The sequence below is a fragment of the Pongo abelii genome, chromosome 1 (genome assembly GCF_028885655.2).
Source record: "Pongo abelii isolate AG06213 chromosome 1, NHGRI_mPonAbe1-v2.0_pri, whole genome shotgun sequence".
NCBI lineage: Eukaryota > Metazoa > Chordata > Mammalia > Primates > Hominidae > Pongo > Pongo abelii.
The window spans coordinates 99323886-99342041 of record NC_071985.2 but is presented as its reverse complement, the minus strand read 5'-3'; the positions used below and the strand labels follow the sequence as shown (position 1 = coordinate 99342041).

Below are 18156 nucleotides of genomic sequence, written 5' to 3'. Positions count from 1 at the left end.
CTAGAATCTGGATGACTCTTCTTGTTCTGCAGCAACTTCTCTTCATGACCCAGGGCTCTGCTGCCAAGCTCAACCAGATATGAAAACGGTCCATTCTAGTTCTGACAACAGTTTTGGCTTTGCCTGTGCATGGATGTGGAAGCTTAGATGGCCATAGCCTGGGCCGTTCTTCCCCACATGGCTTCTGACAGCTGGGGACCTCAGGAAGTAGATATTGAGAAATAACCAAGGCAGTTCAGCTGAATGATTATGAGTACCAGCTGGAGATTTGAGTCCTGGTCTGAGATTCACTAGTTGAGGGACCTTGGGCAAAACATCTAATCTTTCTAAGCCTCGGTTTCCTCGCTGGTAAAATAATACCTGTCTCTTAGCACGGTTGTGAGGATTAAATGTAAAGTACCTGGCAAGATGCCTGGCACATAAGTGCTGAATAAATGTTAGCACTTTTAGCTTTACCATTATTAAAGTATCCTAACAAAATTCCAAATTTCCACAGAGCAGGCTCTATAGTCTCCCTCCCTCTTCCTTTTCTCTAGTCACTCTGACTTCCCTCTATTTGAAAGAAGTCCCATTGTATCAAAAACGTGGGTGGGTTATATACCCCACAGAGGCAGATGCCAGGACCATAGCTATCCGCATTTTTCAAAAAGTGCAAATTCCCACTTTTTTTCTCCCTTCTTTTCTAGGCTGGGTTGGAAGCCAGGATGGGAGCCTGGCCAATGGTGAGTCAGAGGGGAGGACTGGAGCACCATTGTCTGGCTGGGACACCAGGTCACTGACACTTGGTAGTCCACTGGGCAGCTTTCCCTGCTATCTGTCCAGATGCGGAGTGAAGAGTGGGTATAACCTATTCATGTGGCCACCTCTTCCCTGCTCTATATCCTAAGTTATACCTCCAACTGCTGCTGTAGCTTCCTCTTCTTCCCAGCCTCCAGGTCCTTGACTAGGCACTATATTTACTCTATACTAAGAGTGCTTTCTCTTCCCTTTGTGCTTCTCCCAAATGGCATGGGAAAGATACCAGCAAGGCACTCTTCCCCATAAGGAAAGGCAGGCAACGAAGGCATTCTCCAGATGCCTCAGTGATAAGAGAATGAACCTTACACTTACGTCAACAAAAGGTAGGATCTTCAGGGGGTAGTGAAAAGGGATTAGATTATGAGGAGGAGTGGCCAGGAGAATGAAGCTGATGTTCTAACATCTCCCCTACCCCAGCACACACAAAGACAATAGTACCTTTTCCTTTCCCACAGATGCTGCTCTGAGAGGCTCTGGTAGCTATCTCAAGTCTCAGGTCAGGGTGTGGAGGGCTTCTGCCACAGATCTCATTAACACAGTAGATGTTAATGGAATGGCAGTTTATTTATTTATTTATTTATTTTGAGATGGAGTCTCACTCTGTCGCCCAAGCTGGAGTGCAGTGGCGCGATCTCTGGTCACTGCAACCTCTGCCTCCCGGGTTCAAGTGATTCTCCTGTCTCAGCCTCCCAAGTAGCTGGGATTACAGGCGCCCGCCACCACGCCTGGCTAATTTTTGTATTTTTACTAGAGACGGGATTTTGCCATGTTGGCCAGGCTGGTCTCAAACTCCTGACCTCATCATCTGCCTGCCTCAGCCTCCCAAAGTGCTGGGATTACAAGCGTGAGCCACCGCGCCTGGCCAGTGCAGTTTAAAAATGATTTGGGACACAGTCAGGAGCATCAGCCTTGCCATGACCTATATGACCTGAGGCAACTCACTTTATCTCTCTGGGTCTGAGTTCTTCCTTTGTAAACTAAGGCAGGCAAAATACATGAATTCTAAGGTCTTTCCATTCTAACATTCCATGCTTTTATCAGTGAAATGAAACAGAGGGAGGACAGAAAGAACAGCGTAACCCTGTGTGTATACAGGAGGCATCTTGTCTCCATGCAGCCCTCTACCACCTTTTGTCTCCGGCCCTCCCCAGAATTTTACCTCATCCTCATTCTCCACTTTAGGGTTGCTGGCTGTTCGTTTCAGGTTGCTGCTGAGACTTATGCTGGCAGTGGCATCTGACTTAGAGCGCTGGTGAGTCCTTTTGGAGGGAGACAGCCCTGTGTCAGGGGCCGGGCTCAAGGAGGGCAGCTCCCTCTTCCTGTGAGCTGGCTTTAGCTCATCTGAGAGGATCAGCTTCCGTAGCTTGGTCCCACGGGAGTGTCGTTGAGTGGAAATGTGCATGTCTGAAGAATAGGCCCCAAGCAACAGGGCACATTGGAGGGAAAAGTTAATGCTCTGGCGGCAACGGTGGACTATGTAGGGCTTAATGGCATCACCCACGTCCTCATCCATGTGGATGTACATGTTAAGCAACTGGGGCAGATAGAAGTCCACGTCCTCATTGCGAAAGCAGAAGAGCCGGTTGCCGATGTAGGCTTGTACTCCAGGCTCCTTGGAGTTATACAGGTATGAAATGGCCATGGAGATGTCAAACAGTTTTGACTCAAACAGCCTCAGCAGCCAAGACTGTTTAGCTGAGTTGTTCTGCCGCCGTCTTCTTGCTCCTTTGGCTGTGCCTGAGGCCACAGCGGCCCCCATCTCATCTTCCTCCTCCCTGATCTGGGCAGGTGGATCATCTAGGCAACGGATCTCACTGTCCACACCATCCCCATTGACCAACTCCAGTGGGGTGCCTCTGCTAGAGACTGCCATGCCTCCATGCAAAAGCTTGACTTTCTCCAACACCTCCTGGCAGGCCTTCTGGGCCACCTCAGGGTCAATCACTGATAGTTCCCCGACCCCCTCCGTGATGACACTTAGCAGGGACCCCCCATTATTCCCTGGTGGGCCAGAAGTGGGCTCAGAAGTTGGCTTCAGGGGGGCAGGCTCCACTACTGTATCTCCCATGGCCACAGCCAGACTTCGAGCTTCCAAGCTACAGGAAGAGGGAGAGAGAAAAGAACAGAAAGGGAGACACATACACACACTGGTTAGTGGTGCCATCCTCAGATCTTCCCTTTGCTATGACACCTTCCCAGGCACCTCCTCTTTTTGTCTTCCTGGACTCCTTCAAAATCAGATAAGAAGACATTTCCTAGGAAGCTTTCCTGACTACCTCCAGTTCTGATTACATTACTCGTCATTCCTCCTGTAGTTACTCAGCTTAACCTCTGTTCTTAGCTTATATATGTGAAATGTTGTTTTGTATATGTTGTATTTATATAGATTTATAAATTCTTGTTGTTGTTGTTGTTGTTGTTGAGACGGAGTCTCGCTCTGTCACCCAGGCTGGAGTGCAGTGGCGCAATCTCAGCTCACTGTAAGTTCTGCCTCCCGGGTTCACACCATTCTCCTGCCTCAGCCTCCCAAGTAGCTGGGACTATAGGCGCCCACCACAACGTCCGGCTAATTTTGTTTTGTATTTTTAGTAGACACACGGTTTCACCATGTTAGCCAGGATTGTCTCCATCTCCTGACCTCATGATCCGCCCGCCTCAGCCTCCCAAAGTGCTGGGATTACAGGCGTGAGTCACTGTGCCTGGCCTAGATTTACAAATTCTTTTTTTTTTTTGAGACAAGGTCTTGCTCTGTTACCCAGGCTGGAGTGCAGTTGCACAATCTGGGCTCAAGCAAGCCTCCCACCTCAGCCTCCCAAGTAGCTAGGACCACAGGTGCACACCACCATGCCTGGCTTATTTTTAAATTTTTAATCTTATTATTTTTGAGACAGGGTCTTGCTCTGTTGCCCAGGCTGGGGTGCAGTGGCACGATCAGAACTCACTGTAGCCTTGATTTTCTGGGTTCAAGCAATCCTCCCACCTCAGCTTCCCAAGTATCCAGGACTACACGCATGTGCCACCATGCCTGGTTAATTTTTTAAATTTTTCTGTAGAGACAAGGTCTCACCAAGTTGCCCAGGCTGGTCTTGAACTGAGCTCAAGCAATCCTCCCTCCTCAGCCTCCTAAAGTGTTGGAATTACAGGCATGAGCCACCATGCCTGGTGATTTACAGATTCTTCGGGTAGACTGAGAAGCAATTCAGGTGTTACTCCCTTGTTCCCTAACTCTTCAAACACTTTTCTATCCACTTGCTCTTCTTGTCTCCCTTTAAATGCCTGCTATAACCTTTTTATTTTCCACTTTAGACTGTATTTCCTTACTCATATAACATTCTACACACAGGTCCTGTGCATCTCACCTTTATTTTTATTTTTTAGAGAAAAGTCTTGCTCTGTTGCCTAGGCTGGAGTGCAGTGGCATGATCATAGCTCACTGTAACCTTGAACTCCTAGGCTCAAGGCATCCTCCTGCCTCAGCCTCCTGAGTAGCTAGGACTATAGGTGTGTGCCATCATGCTGAGCTAATTAAAAAAAATTTTATTTGTACAGATGGGGTCTTGCTGTGTTGCCCAGGCTAGCTTTGAATGCCTGGCCTCAAGCAATTCTCCTGTCTCAGCCTCCCAAAGCACTAGGATTACAGGTGTGAACCACCATGCTCAGCCATCTTTATTTAATATTAAAGTCTTGGCTGGGCGCAGTGGCTCACGCCTGTAATCCCAGCACTTTGGGAAGCCAAGGCGGGCAGATCACGAGGTCAAGAGATCGAGACCATCCTGGCCAACATGGTGAAACCCCATCTCTACTAAAAATACAAAAATTAGCCAGGCGTGGTGGCAGGCGCCTGTAATCCCAGCTACTCAGGAGGCTGAGGCCGGAGAATTGCTTGAACCTGGGAGGTGGAGGTTGCAGTGAGCCAAGATTACGCCATTGCACTCCAGCCTGGAGACAGAGTGAGACTCTGTCTCAAAAAAAAAAAAAAAAGGCCAGGCGCGGTGGCTCACACCTGTAATCCTGTAATCCCAGCACTTTGGGAGGCTGAGGCAGGCGGATTACCTGAGGTCAGGAGTTCGAGACCAGCCTGACCAACACGGAGAAACCTCGTCTCTACTAAAAATACAAAATTAGCTGGGCGTGGTGGCACATGCCTGTAATCCCAGCTACTTGGGAGGCTGAGGCAGGAGAATCGCTTGAACCCGGGAGGCAGAGGTTGTGATGAGCCGAGATCGCGCCGCTGCACTCCAGCCCAGGTAACAGAGCGAAACTCTGTCTCAAATAAATACATAAATACATAAATAAAATTAAAGTCTTGATATATTTTTCTAGTTACAGGTATTTTTTACCTTCTCTTTTAAACTCAAAGCTCCCAGAAAATAAAGGCCAGAAAATACCATGCCAGGCTTCACTTAGAAGAAGGCAACTCTAAAACAACCATCATCAACCCTGCCAAAGCTGTGCCATTTCTCTGGTTGTCTGACGTCATGACATCACACCCTCTTTCTCCAGTGCCGTGGCTGCTAACATATAATGGAAAGAGCTCTGGACTTGAAGGCAAATAGGCTGGGGTTCAGAATCCTCATTCAGCCTTTCAGAAATGTGCAATTTATGCAAGCCGTTTATCCTCAACTGCAAATTGGGAAAAAACACTTTCTTCTCATTGTTGCTATGTGGAACAAATACCATCATGTATACGAAAGAATCTAGCACAGTCTTTGATACATAGTAGTACTCAATATATGCTAGTTGAGGCTGGGCACAGTGACTCATGCCTGTAATCCCAGCGCACTGGGTGGCCGAGGCGGGTGGATCACTTTGAGGTCAGGAGTTCAAGACCAGCGAGACTGTCTCAAAAAAAAAAAAAAAAAAGAAAAAGAAATGCTAGTTGAATCCTTATCACCTAAAAGGTTACTAACCAGTGTGTGTGTAACATAAAACTTGTATTGTTTTATAAGGGAAGCAAAGAGTTCCAACTGTTTGAGAATCTTCCAGAAATACTTATGACAGCCTTCTCTGCCCCAATACCACTCCCCCCGCTGTCATACACACATTCTAACAACTGGAGGGACAATTGAAAAGGCAAAAAGAAATCAGACTAGGACTCATAGATCTAGGCCTTCCAAAGAATAGGGAGGAACAGGAGTCACAAAACAAAGAACACCTCCTCTGGAGGGACTGTTGGAAGGAAGTTCGATGAAAGAACAATGCTGACCAAAGCCACTGCTCTCAAAGAGCAATCCTTCAGAGCCTCACCAAATCTGGAATCAGTGCAGAACTGGGGAAATTTCATCAGATCAACCTGGCTCCAGAATCTGACTATAGCTAACAAAGGACTCAGACTCAGAGGCCTCTTCACAAAAATGCTAATAGAGTGAGTCTAAGACACACTCAAGAGCATGAGCAAGAGGAAAGATTTTGTAGAGTTGGAATACAGGTAATTTCCACATATTAGTGACATCACCTTCAACCCTGGTGACCCTGGATGCATATACTTTGGGTAGGTGGAATAAGGAGGCCTAGAGATTCGTTAGTCCTTCTGGGAGGCTGTTTTCCACCACCACCCTTCCAGTGTCTGTTCTTCTACCTCTGAAATGTTAAGGTTACCTTTTTTTTCTTTTTGAGACGAAGTCTCGCTCTGTCGCCCAGGCTGGATTCAGTGGTGCAATCTCGGCTCACTGCAAGCTCCGCTTCCTGAGTTCATGCCATTCTCCTGCCTCAGCCTCACAAGTAGCTGGGACTACAGATGCCCACCACCACCACGCCTGGCTAATTTTTTGTATTTTTAGTAGAGGCGGGGTTTTACCACGTTAGCCAGGATGGTCTCGATTTCCTGACCTCGTGATCCGCCCACCTCGGCCTCCCAAAGTGCTGGGATTACAGGTGTGAGCTGCCATGCCTGGCCCAAGGTTACTTTTAACTGCCCAATATCATATAGTCCAGCTCCCTGCCTCCCAGCAGTCACCACTAAAGTTTTGCAGAAAGACGGATGGGGAACTCTTCTGTTCTCAGAGATCACCAAAAAAGGCTACTTCTGTTCCTTTCTGCCAACTCTGCCAAGCAAGTTCATTCCTGAATTTAATATCCCTGATGCAGATTGAGCTTGGTATTGGTAAGAAGGCATCAACTCTTTCACTATGCTCTCTCCCAAAATTAGGTAGTGCCCTCTGAGCAGTAGAACCAGCATGGCTGCCTATGTGGACCTGTCTCTACTCGCAATTGTGAGTTGCACAGGAATAATAAGAAGGAAGCTTTAATCATTCCCTGCCACACCTTCGTAGGGCACTCTCATCAGAGGGTCACCGATTCAACTGGGACCACTACCTTTTAGGTCTGCTTAGAAACATGTGATAGCCTCAATCATCTTAAACAATCAACTTCTTTTTCTCTGTCTCTATGTTTGGTACATCCTTTCCTCTCCCTCTAGTCCACAGACTTTTAAGTCACTGAAAGCTCCTAGAAGTCCACTTTTCAAAACTTTCAAGGGAAATACAGTTCAGACATTCTCCCACATAATAGTGTCTCAGACCTCACTAGAAAATTTAGCAGATGCCTGCCCCAATTAACTACGATTGGGATTATTACTGGCACCAGGAAGGCAAATAAGGATACTATCACCTCTTTTATCTCACAGGCAAAAGAAAAACTCCCAGGGCTCAGCTAAGAATCACATCACAGTATCCAGAGGATTTTGCTACTGAACAGATTCTCCCTCCTGGCAGCTTTTACTCCTCAGGGAGCTAGACAATGTTGAGAGGTGCAGGAAAAACAGACTCCTCTCCTATATAAGCAGCTCTGCCACTAGAAACCACCAAACTGGAGCTGGGTCTCTTCCCTGGCTTCTCAGGAACCCAGGCACTGCCTGCATCTGAAGCAAGTCATATGGAGAAGAAGGTGTTGTAGGGAATAGGGTTAAATTGCTTTAGCTATTTATTATTACTATTATTTTTATTTTATTTTATTTTATTTATTTTTTTGAGATGGAGTCTTGCTCTGTTGCCCTGGCTGGAGTGGAGTGCAGTGGCGCAATGTCAGCTCACCGCAACCTCCGCCTCCCAGGTTCAAGCGATTCTCCTGCCTCAGCCCTCTCAAGTAGCTGGGATTACAGGCACCCACCACCATGCCCGGCTAATTTTTGTATTTTTTATAGAGATAGGGTTTCACCATGTTGGCCAAGCTGGTCTCAAACTCCTGACCTCAGGTGATCCGCCTGCCTCGGCCTCCCAAAGTGCTAAGATTACAGATGTGAGCCACCGTGCCAGGCCTTATTTTTAATTTTTTTTTTGAGACAGGGTTTCACTCTGTTGCCCAGACTGGAGTGCACTGGCGTGATCTCAGCTCACTGCAACCTCCACCTCCTAAGCTCAAGCAATTCTCTTGCCTCAGCTTGAGCAGCTGGGATTACAGGCATGCACCACCCACCATGCCCAGCTAATTTTTGTATTTTTAGTAGAGATGGGGTTTTGCCATGTTGGCCAGACTGGTCTTGAACTCCTGGCCTCAGACTCCCAAAGTGCCCGCCTCGGCCTCCCAAAGTGTTGGGATTACAGGTGTGAGCCACTGTTCCTGGCCTATTTTATTTTTTTTGAGACAGGGTCTGGCTCTGTTGCCCAGGGTGCAGTGCAGTGGTGAGATCATAGCTCGCTGCAGCCTTGACTTCCTGGGCTCAAGTGATCCTTCCACCTCAGCCTCCCAAGCAGCTGGGACTGCAGGCATGCACCACCACACCCAGCTAATTTTTGTATTTTTTTGGTAGAGACGAGGTCTCTCCATGTTGGCCAGGCTGGTCTCAAACTCCTGGGCTCAAAGTGATCTTCCTGTCTCAGTCTCCCAAAGTGCTAGGATTATAGGCATGAGCTACCACACCCAGCCTGCTTTAGCAATTTAAATAATAAAAGATGGCCATCACGTTGACTCACGCCTGTAATCCCAGCACTTTGGGAGGCCAAGGAGGGCGGATCACCTGAGGTCAGGAGTTAGAGACCAGCCTGACCAACACGGAGAAACCCTGTCTCTACTAAAAATAAAAAATTAGTTGGGCTTCGTAGTGCATGCCTGTAATCCCAGCAACTCGGGAGGCTGAGACAGGAGAATCCCTTGAACCCGGGAGGCGAAGGTTGTGGTGAGCTGAGATCGCGCCATTGCACTCCAGCCTGGGCAACAAGAGCGAAACTCCGTCTCAAATAATAATAATAATAAAATAATAATAATAATAATAATAATAATAAATAGGCTGGGGGCGGGTAATCCCAGCACTTTGGAAGGCCAAGGCGGGTGGATCGCAAGGTCAAGAGATTGAGACCATCCTGGCCAACACAGTGAAACCCCATCTCTACTAAAAATACAAAAATTAGCTGGGTGTGGTGGCGCATGCCTGTAGTCCCAGCTACTCAGGAGGCTGAGGCAGGAAAATCGCTTGAACCCGGGAGGCGGAGATTGCAGGGAGTCCGATCGTGCCACTGCGTGCTCTCCACCCTGGCGACAGAGCTAGACTCCATCTCAAAAAAAAAAAAATAGGAAACGGATTCTCCAAAACCTAAATCCAGATATGGTTCTCAACATCAGTTCATTTTCTTTTTTAATTAAAACAATTGTTTTATAGACACAGGGTCTCGCTCTGTTTGCTCAGGCTGGTCCTGAACTCCTTGCCTCAAGCAATCAGCCTCTCAAAGTGCTGGGATTACAGGTGTGAGCCACTGTGCCCAGCTTGGTTCATTTATTTTTGAATGCCAAGAAAATATGCCTTTGTGGGCAGGGCGTGGTGGCTCACGCCTGTAATCCCAGCACTTTGGGAGGCTGAGGAGGGCAGATCACGAGGTCAGGAGATCGAGACCATCCTGGCTAACACGGTGAAACCCCCTCTCTACTAAAAATACAAAAAATTAGCCAGGCGTGGTGGTGGGCGCCTGTAGTCCCAGCTACTCAGGAGGCTGAGGCAGGAGAATGGCGTGAACCCGGGAGGCGGAGCTTGCAGTGAGCTGAGATCGCACCACTGCACTCCAGCCTGGGTGACAGAGTGTGACTCTGTCTTAAAAAAAAAAAAAATGCCTTTGAGGGTAACTGTTCTAAAGAAAGTGAAAGGACTAGAAAGCAAAAGAAAAAGTGAAGGAAAAAGTCCTGTATTCAACAGCCTTCCCCTTCTAAGTCAGAGGAATAAGAAAAAAGTGACAGAAGACAATCTAAATTTTTAATATTAAATGACTCCTATGGCCTTCAAGGGGGTTCAGACAACTGAAGCTCTACACTTCACACTGGGAACCTAAATTCTCCTTCCAGTCAGACTGGAAGGGAAATGGAAAAGGCCTCCCCTGTTCCACAGCCTAACAGCTGGCCCCTAGGAAAAGTTGACAACTGACTGAGTTCCACAGCTCCCAACTGGGCAAAGTAGGGAATTCTGGTCTGAGTGACAAGGAATTGTTACAGGTCACGCAGAACAGCAGCTGGAGAAGACACAGAAGATCTACACATATGTTCTGTGTGACTGAGCAGTTAAAATACATGTCTGCAGAGGACTCTGTGGGGAGGCGATGCTATTGCTTAACCTAGCTCCCCATTTCTTATCACCTCAAAAGATTCCAGGCAAACAACTTTCTACTGGCCTCCATTAAAGGACTTATTGGATCGGTCTCTGCTAGGACAGAATGGTAAAGAGCCCCAAATCAATCCCCTCACCCAGTTAATCACCATTCTTTTTCAAATTTTTTTCCATGGACTAGATAAATATGGATTGGTTTGCGCCAATTCTGATATTTTTATGTTCTTATACTTTCACAGAATGGCTTTAAGAGATCATCTGATTTAGTGCCCTGCTTCCAAGCAGGCAGGCAGGCTCAATTTTCCTCCTTTTAAAGGATCCTTTATTTCCCCACCCCTTGCCTTTTTATTTTTTTCCTTTTTCTAAGAGACAGGCTCTTACTCTGTTGCCCAGGTTGGAGTGCAGTGGTGGAATCATGGCTCACTATATGATTTCTGGTTGGGGATGCTTCCAAGGAGGAAAGCTTCTTCCTGGCCTCAAGCTATCCTCCCACCTAGGCCTCCCAAAGTGCTGAGATTACAAGGCATGAGCCACCAAAACTAGTCTCCTCTATCCTTTTTTTATACATCTCATAATCATTTGAGATGGATCCACAAGAGATGGAAAAACGGGTAAGGAAACCAATATCTGACATTCATTCTACAAGGTGAATTAAGAGAGACTGTCAAAAGTTAATGGAAAAGAAAGAAAGCTTCAAATATATTAAATATTATTTAAAGTTATACAGGTGTCCAGTAGAAGAAATAAAAATGACATAATTATATAAATGAAAGACATATCCTCTAAAGCTAAATCCTTGTTTGTAACAATAAGTAAAGAAATAGAGGAACAAATGGCCGGGCGCGGTGGCTCATGCCTGTAATCCCAGCACTCTGGGAGGCTGAGGTGGGTGGATCACCTGAGGTCAGCACTTTGTGACCAGCCTGGCCAACATGGTGAAACCCCGTCTTTACTAAAAAATATAAAAAATTAGCCAGGCGTGGTGGCGGGTGCTTGTAATCCCAGCTACTTGGGAGGCTGAGGCAGAACAATTGCTTAAACCTGGGAGGCGGAGGTTGCAGTGAGCTGAGATCGCTGTAATCCCAGCACTCTGGGAGGCCGGGGCAGGTGGATCACCTGAGGTCAGGAGTTCATGACCAGCCTGGCCAACATGGTGAAACCCCGTGTCTACCAAAAAATACAAAAAATTAGCCAGGCGTGGTGGTGGGCAACTGTAATCCCAGCTACTCGGGACGCTGAGGCAGGAGAACTGCTTGAACCCCAAGGCAGAGGTTGCAGTGAGCCAAGATCATGCCACTGCACTCTAGCCTGGGCGACAGAATGAGACTCCATCTCAAACAAACAAAAACAACAACAAAAACAAAAAAACAAAGAAATAGAGGAACAAGCATTTTATCTAAAGCTATGGTGATAACCTTCAGAACACTGAGATAATTAAAGAGGTTAACTCTGCGAGAACAGGAGTAGGGATGAATGGAAACAGGACTGCTGTTTTTCTTCATAAACTCTTTGAGTACCATTGGATTTGTTACCAAATGCATGCATTCCTTCAAAAAAAAATTTTTTTTTGAGATGGAGTCTGGCTGTGTCACCCAGGCTGGAGTGCAGTGGCGCCATCTCAGCTCACTGTAACTTCTGCCTCTCAGGTTCAAGCGATTCTCTTCCTCAGCCTCCCGAGTAGCTGGAATTACAGGCACATGCCACCACACCTGGCTAATTTTTGTATATTTAGTAGAGACGGGGTTTCACCATGTTGTCTCGAACATGCCAGGCTGGTCTCCAACTCCTGACCTCAAGCGATCCGCCCACCTCGGCCTCCCGAAGCACTGGGATTACGGGCATGCACCACGGTGCCCAGCCCAAAAATAATTTTTAAAGACAGGTTGCTCCTCAAAAGAGACTCCATATCATCTTTGGCTGCCTGTTCTGCTGTTGAGGAGTTCCTCCTCATGTCTTAACGTCTAACTCAAACCTTTCTTTAAGGATGTCTCAACTCATCTCTCCCCTTTGACCTCAATGGTAAAGGTAGAGATTGAGTACTCCTTTTTCCTTATAGGAACTCAGGGCCAGGCAGTCAAGCCAGCTCCAGCCCTACCAGGATCCAGGTAAATGCTGACACAAAGGCCCAGAGAGTGTGGGCATTAGGGGAGAGGGCATTCTCAAGCTACTACCACGAGGGCAGGGAGGGCAGGGAGGGCAGTGGTCTCATGGTAGTTAAGTCAATATTGATTCAGGCTGAGAACTCTGTGCAGAGCCATGGAGCTGGTATAAGCAGATTCCAGCCAGACAGCCCAAGCCAGCTATGGAAGCCGCTACTGAAACAGACAGATGGCAAAGAAAGCAGCTTGTGCACTCACCTCTCTCTGAATTGTTCCTCCCTACTGCGAGTCCCAAATACACTTGGACTGGGTCCCCTCTTGTCCCATGCCAATTATTGAAGGGTTCCTCCCAAACCTCTTCCCCAAATCAAGGAATCTCAATTTGCTGCTTTGGATGGTGTTCAGCATTCTCATGGAGTGTGTACCCAACTCTAAGAAGCAGGGAAATGAGAGGAAAAATGATTTCTGGTTGGGGATGCTTCCAAGGAGGAAAGCTGCTTTTTTTTTTTTTCCTGAGACTGAGTTTCACTCAGTCACCCAGTCATGCTAGTGCAGTGGCATGATCTCGGCTCACTGCAACCTTCGCCTCCTGGGTTCAAGTAATTCTCCTGCTTCAGCCTCCGGAGTAGCTGGGATTACAGAAGCCCGCCACCATGCCCAGCTAATTTTTTGTATTTTTAGTAGAGACGGGGTTTCACCATGTTGGCCGGACTGGTCTCGAACTCCTGACCTCGGGTGATCTGCCTGCCTCGGCCTCCCAAAATGCTGGGATTACAGGTGTGAGCCACCGCGCCTGGCAGGAAAGCTTCTAATAAGGGGAATTATGAGGAGACTGCACCATGACTAACGACAAGGAAGAGAAAGGAAGTGGGATAAGATGACACAACTACTCCCAAACAGGCCTAGAATCAGAAAATGAATGGAATCTCATGTGCCCTTTCACTATCACAGGCTGAGAGAGACATGGCAGCAACTAGTTGCCTAAGTCTCAGTTTGCTCCAAGTTCTCTTTTCCAGCCAGCTTCCTCAAAGTGCTTTCCCACAAACATACTTTCCACCTATAGAATCTGGAGTTATGGATCAAGTACGTGAGGAACAACACAGAAAATCAGCCACTTAATGCACTGGGGGAAAAAGCAAAGCAGATGAAGGAAGCAGGCCTGGAGCTTGTCTTTCAAAATGACTTACACCCCTTGTTGTGGACTAGAAACATCTGATAGAAAGACCAAGGTGAAGGAAAATTCTCAGGATGACTAAACCACTACTAGTAAATACCTTTTGCCTGAGGAACCCAAAATGTTTTGTAAACAAATAAACCAAATCTGATTTTCTTCCCCCAACCCACATCCTGCTACCAACTTATTACTGCACTGATGCCTATAGAGAGTGGGCCATTTTCCAAAAGGATCGCTCTAGAGGTCAAGTGAGGAAGTCACATGCTGAACCCAGGAGTCCTGATTCTGAATGTACAAGCTCTTTCCATTGTCTCATGTTCCTTTTTCCAGTTACACCCTTATCCCTCTCCAGGCCTGAGTTCTTATGGAACCAACCAAAACTATTCTAGTAAACCACAAGAATAAACTGATTCCTCATGGATCTGGACAGGGGTGGGAAGGCATTCTATTCTGTGATTCCTTTAACAAAAGCCTAAAATTAAATAATCTGAAACAAGATTTCTCACAATCTCATTCAATTTCCACGCAGGCCTGTTCATCCCTCTTAGTGGCTGCTCCGGAGTAGTCAACCAAGTGTAATCTGATAGGGACTTCTTCAAAACTTGCTCCGGCCTTCAGAAACACCCTTCTGTCCTGAACGGCCTGAGGCAGCTGAGGCTCCCCCTGCTCACAACACATTTTTCTTCTTAGTTCAAGGTTTAGTTGATCCTGAAATAAGTGGTATGTGGAGATAAAGAGTGTGACAGAGAACACATGAAGCCCACGGGAAAAACAGAACCAAATGTCACCAGGATCAGCGAAATCCTTGAAACTCGAGGGAGGTATCAAAGTTGGAAATCCTGAATGGGAAGGGCACTGTCAACTCTCTCCCCTACAGACAGAAACCTCCAGAAGGTTGGGGGATTGAGGAGGGAGGAAGAGAAGCTAAAGAAAGTTAGAGGGATCATAATGCATCCCAGAGAAGGGTGAGGAGTAGGTTCAAAGTAAGAATGTAAATGGTACTTTGGGATTGATGACAAGGGCCCGAGATCCCTTAAGGAGAAGGCAATTCTTGGAAGCCAGGAGCTGGCTAGGTAAGTGGGTGACGGTGAGGTAATGGAATCAGAAGCAGCACAGGAAGACAGGGATACAATCTTTAGCTCAGGGAAATGGGAACCCAGTGCTGGAGTTGCACAGGGACATCGGAGGAAAAGGGCAAACTAGGAAAAGAGATAAAGGTGGAGTCCATGGAAAAGGTTTGGGGCAGGGGCAGAGACGACGAGGAAGGACAAGGATGGGCATTATGGGAGTCGTCTGATGTGGAAAGGGTTCATCACTTAAAAAAAGAATAATTCGAGACGTAGGCAACAGGGATGAGTGAGGGAGGGGGGAATCCCCGAGGCAGAAGGAGGAGCTAATAGAAGAGGAAGCCAAAAAGCGGAGGAGGACCCCAGGCCTGAGAGGAAAGGGTGGAGAAGCAACCCGGAGTGCAGCTGACACCAGGAGAGCAGTTTAGTAGTCGAACTCAGGTGGGAAAGACTGTGCGGGACAGGGTGGCAGAGGGACCACCCCCCCAACAGGGCAAAGGTGACTCATGGAGGAGGAGTAGCTTACCTCTGGGGGATCCCCGCGGAGGGGGTGCGGGCAGTCGCGGTCGGACTGCCGACACTGCCGCCTCAGCAGCAGCGACCGCTCCCGGGTTCCATTGGCCGCCTGCGCTTCCCTGACAGCGGCCGCGGCGGCTGCACCAGGCCCCGGCTGCGGGGCTGCCCGCGGCGCCGCCTGAGGGGGCCTTCAGGCTGCCACAAGTTCGACCGGGCCACACAACCTCCTCTTCCTCCCTCAGTACAACCAAGACCAAAAAAATAATAAAATAAAATAAAATTCCCCAGCAGGTCTCGATGTAGTATTCTCCGGAGTCCAAGCCAAGCCTTTCTTCCCAGGATACGCTTTCCTGCTTCCCCAACGGTCAGGACCCTACCGATTCCATAGTAATCTAAGGAGTCGGGTGAGCTGCCCGGAACATGCCTGTTCAGAAATAGAAAAGGGGGCGGGGAAAAGATGTTTGGAAGCTCTCGAGGGAGAGAGGGCGAAGGGAGGAGCTTACGGGTGGGAGGCGGGGCCAATATTTAAGAAGTGGACCTAAGCGATAGCGTTTGCGAGGCTAAAGAAGCCGAGAGAGAAGTAAAATTTGCTGCATAAGTAGGGTGAGCAGGCGGGCGTGGGTGCCCTGTTAAAGAAGTATGGACATGTGCATACTTCCAGAAGTATATTAACATGCAAGTTATATGTAAATGACCGTTTGAGTAACTAACCAAATTACCGTAATTGCAATCAATGACCTTTCCCCCTCCCGTATGCTACAAGACTCCTTTAGTAAATCAGGCCGTGGGATGGACACTGGGTTCCTAGAAGGGCGCGCAGGAAGACGGCGGACGGGGAAGACGTTCTTCCTCACTGCCCTTTTCCTACTTATCTTTGAGGACGATGCGGAGATTAAACTCTTTAACATTTCGGGAATGGCGCGGTCCAACCGCGTCAGTCTTTCGCCGTTAGAGGCCCGACTCGAGGCCGTGGTTCTGCCTCCGAGGTCACCACCTGCCTGGGCAGCCTGTGACCTCCAGCATCCATATGCCCAGCCCTCCAGGGAGGGGCTGGACAGGGCCAGGTTGGGAGAGGTGAGTGAAACGACAAAGGCTTGGAGGGCACAATCCCTTCTTCCAAACAAAACGAAACCATATTAGGCCAAAGAAATAAACAAAAACACGCCATGCAAATAGGCCTCTGGTGTTGCTTTTGTGTATTTTTCGTTTGTTTGTTTTGTAAAGACAGGCTCTTGCTATGTTGCCCAAGCTTGTCTCGAACTGTTAGCCTCAAGCAAATCTGCCGGCCTCAGGTACCAAAGTGCTGGGATTATAGGCCCGAGCCACCTCGCCCAGCAAGTTTTTTGTGTATTTTTCGCTTAAGATTGTTGATTTAGAGCCCTCTTTGTCCTCAGAACCTCTATCTCAATGCCTTTCCTAGGGCTTTACTTAATATGCAATGCCCCTCATTAGGGCCTTATTTAATACATTGAGGCTAGTTATTTGAGCCCGGGTCTTTAATGCCATTTTCCCTGCCACTTATGTCTACCAAGAAGACATATGAATGAAATAATATTAGCCCATTACAGGGTTTTGTTAGGATCAAGAGAGTACAAGTTGCTACTATAGTACTTTATTATTAATTATTGGGACAATCATACAGGATAGATGGTGGAAGAGTCACTGCTACAATGTTTAATTGGAAGGCAGAATAAAGTGTAATAGCTTGAAAATGCGTGTGTAAAACATACAGTATGTACAACAGTAGAACAAATGGGGTACCTAAGCTAATTGCTGAAGGGGCATAGTAGAGTTTAAGTTAATTTGGAAGGCCTATATGTGTATGGACACACACATACACACACACACACACACACACCAGTATATGGTGAATGAATGAATGGAAGGCTTCTTAGAAATATTGTGAGTCAGGTCTTAGAATAGATATTGGATATAACCCAGCAAAATAAAAGACGAGCGAGCATTCTGAAAGCAAAAAAATTGTATGTTGAAGAATATAAATGGGAATTTGCTCATATCATGAGCAGAGGGCAAGCAGACAAGCTAGTTTAAAGCAGGAGTACAGTATGAAAGATGAACAAAGAATGGGGACAAGAATGCCAAAGATAGTTTAAATTTGTCAGCTGGGCACAGTGGCTCACACCTGTAATCCCAGCACTGTGGGAGGCTGAGGTGGGCGGATTGCTTGAGCTCAGGGGTTTGAGACCAGCCTGGGCAACATGGTGAAACCACGTCTCTACAAAAATACAAAAATTAGCCTAGCTGGCTTGGTAGTATGCACCTGTAGTCCCAGCTACTTAGGAGGCTGAGGTAGGAGGATCACTTGAGCCTGGGAGACAGAGGCTGCAGTGAGCCAAGATCATGCCACTGCATTCCGGCCTGGACAACGGAGTGAGGCCCTGTCTCAAAAAAAAAAATATCGGCTTGGCGTGGTGGCTCACGCCTGTAATCCCAGCACTTTGGGAGGGCGAGGTGGGTGGATCAGTCGAGGTCAGGAGTTTGAGACCAGCCTGACTGACTTGGTGAAACCCTGTCTCTACTAAAAATACAAAAATTAGCTGGGCATGGTGGCGGGTGCCTATAATCCCAGCTACTAGGGAGGGTGAGGCAGGGAATCACTTGAACCTGAGAGGCAGAGGTTGCAGTGAGCCGAGATTGCGCCATTGCACTCCAGCCTGGGCAACAGAGCGAGACTCCATCTCAAAAAAAAAAAAAAAATTCTCACCACTGGTCTGGATTGGGGGGAATCACCAGTCCACATGTTAGGCCCACCAGCTCTTGGCCAGCTTCCAATCAGCTGTCCCGCAAATATCATGAGGCGATGACCCTGCTTTAGCCTAGAGTTTAAAATGTCATGTATCCCCTCAAGGGATAACGTTCCAAACAGCCACAAGACTAGCCTTTTGAAACATTGTAGAAAGACGTGACAACCTTTTTTATAGTAGGAAGTTTTCTTATTTTCCAATGACAGAAAAA

General features: G+C 47.5%; 1 protein-coding gene across 8 annotated transcripts in view; it reads right to left on the bottom strand.

The window, feature by feature from the left end:
* Window positions 1–15633, bottom strand: part of PI4KB (phosphatidylinositol 4-kinase beta) — a 36841-nt gene extending 21208 nt beyond the window's left edge. For 2 of the 8 annotated variants that reach the window (XM_054528273.1, XM_009244471.3), the window contains exons 1-3: window positions 15191–15633; window positions 14104–14305; window positions 1958–2894 (exon numbers count right to left, since the gene is read on the bottom strand). In XM_054528273.1, coding sequence (XP_054384248.1) covers window positions 1958–2894; window positions 14104–14111 — 945 coding nt within the window. In that variant the 5' untranslated portion in view covers window positions 14112–14305; window positions 15191–15633. Of the gene's footprint in view, window positions 1–1957; window positions 2895–6396; window positions 7716–14103; window positions 14306–15190 lie in introns of those variants that run through there. The other 6 variants (XM_054528251.2, XM_002810246.6, XM_063727657.1 and 3 more) reach the window with 5 other exon arrangements.
* Window positions 15634–18156: the final 2523 nt, after the last annotated feature.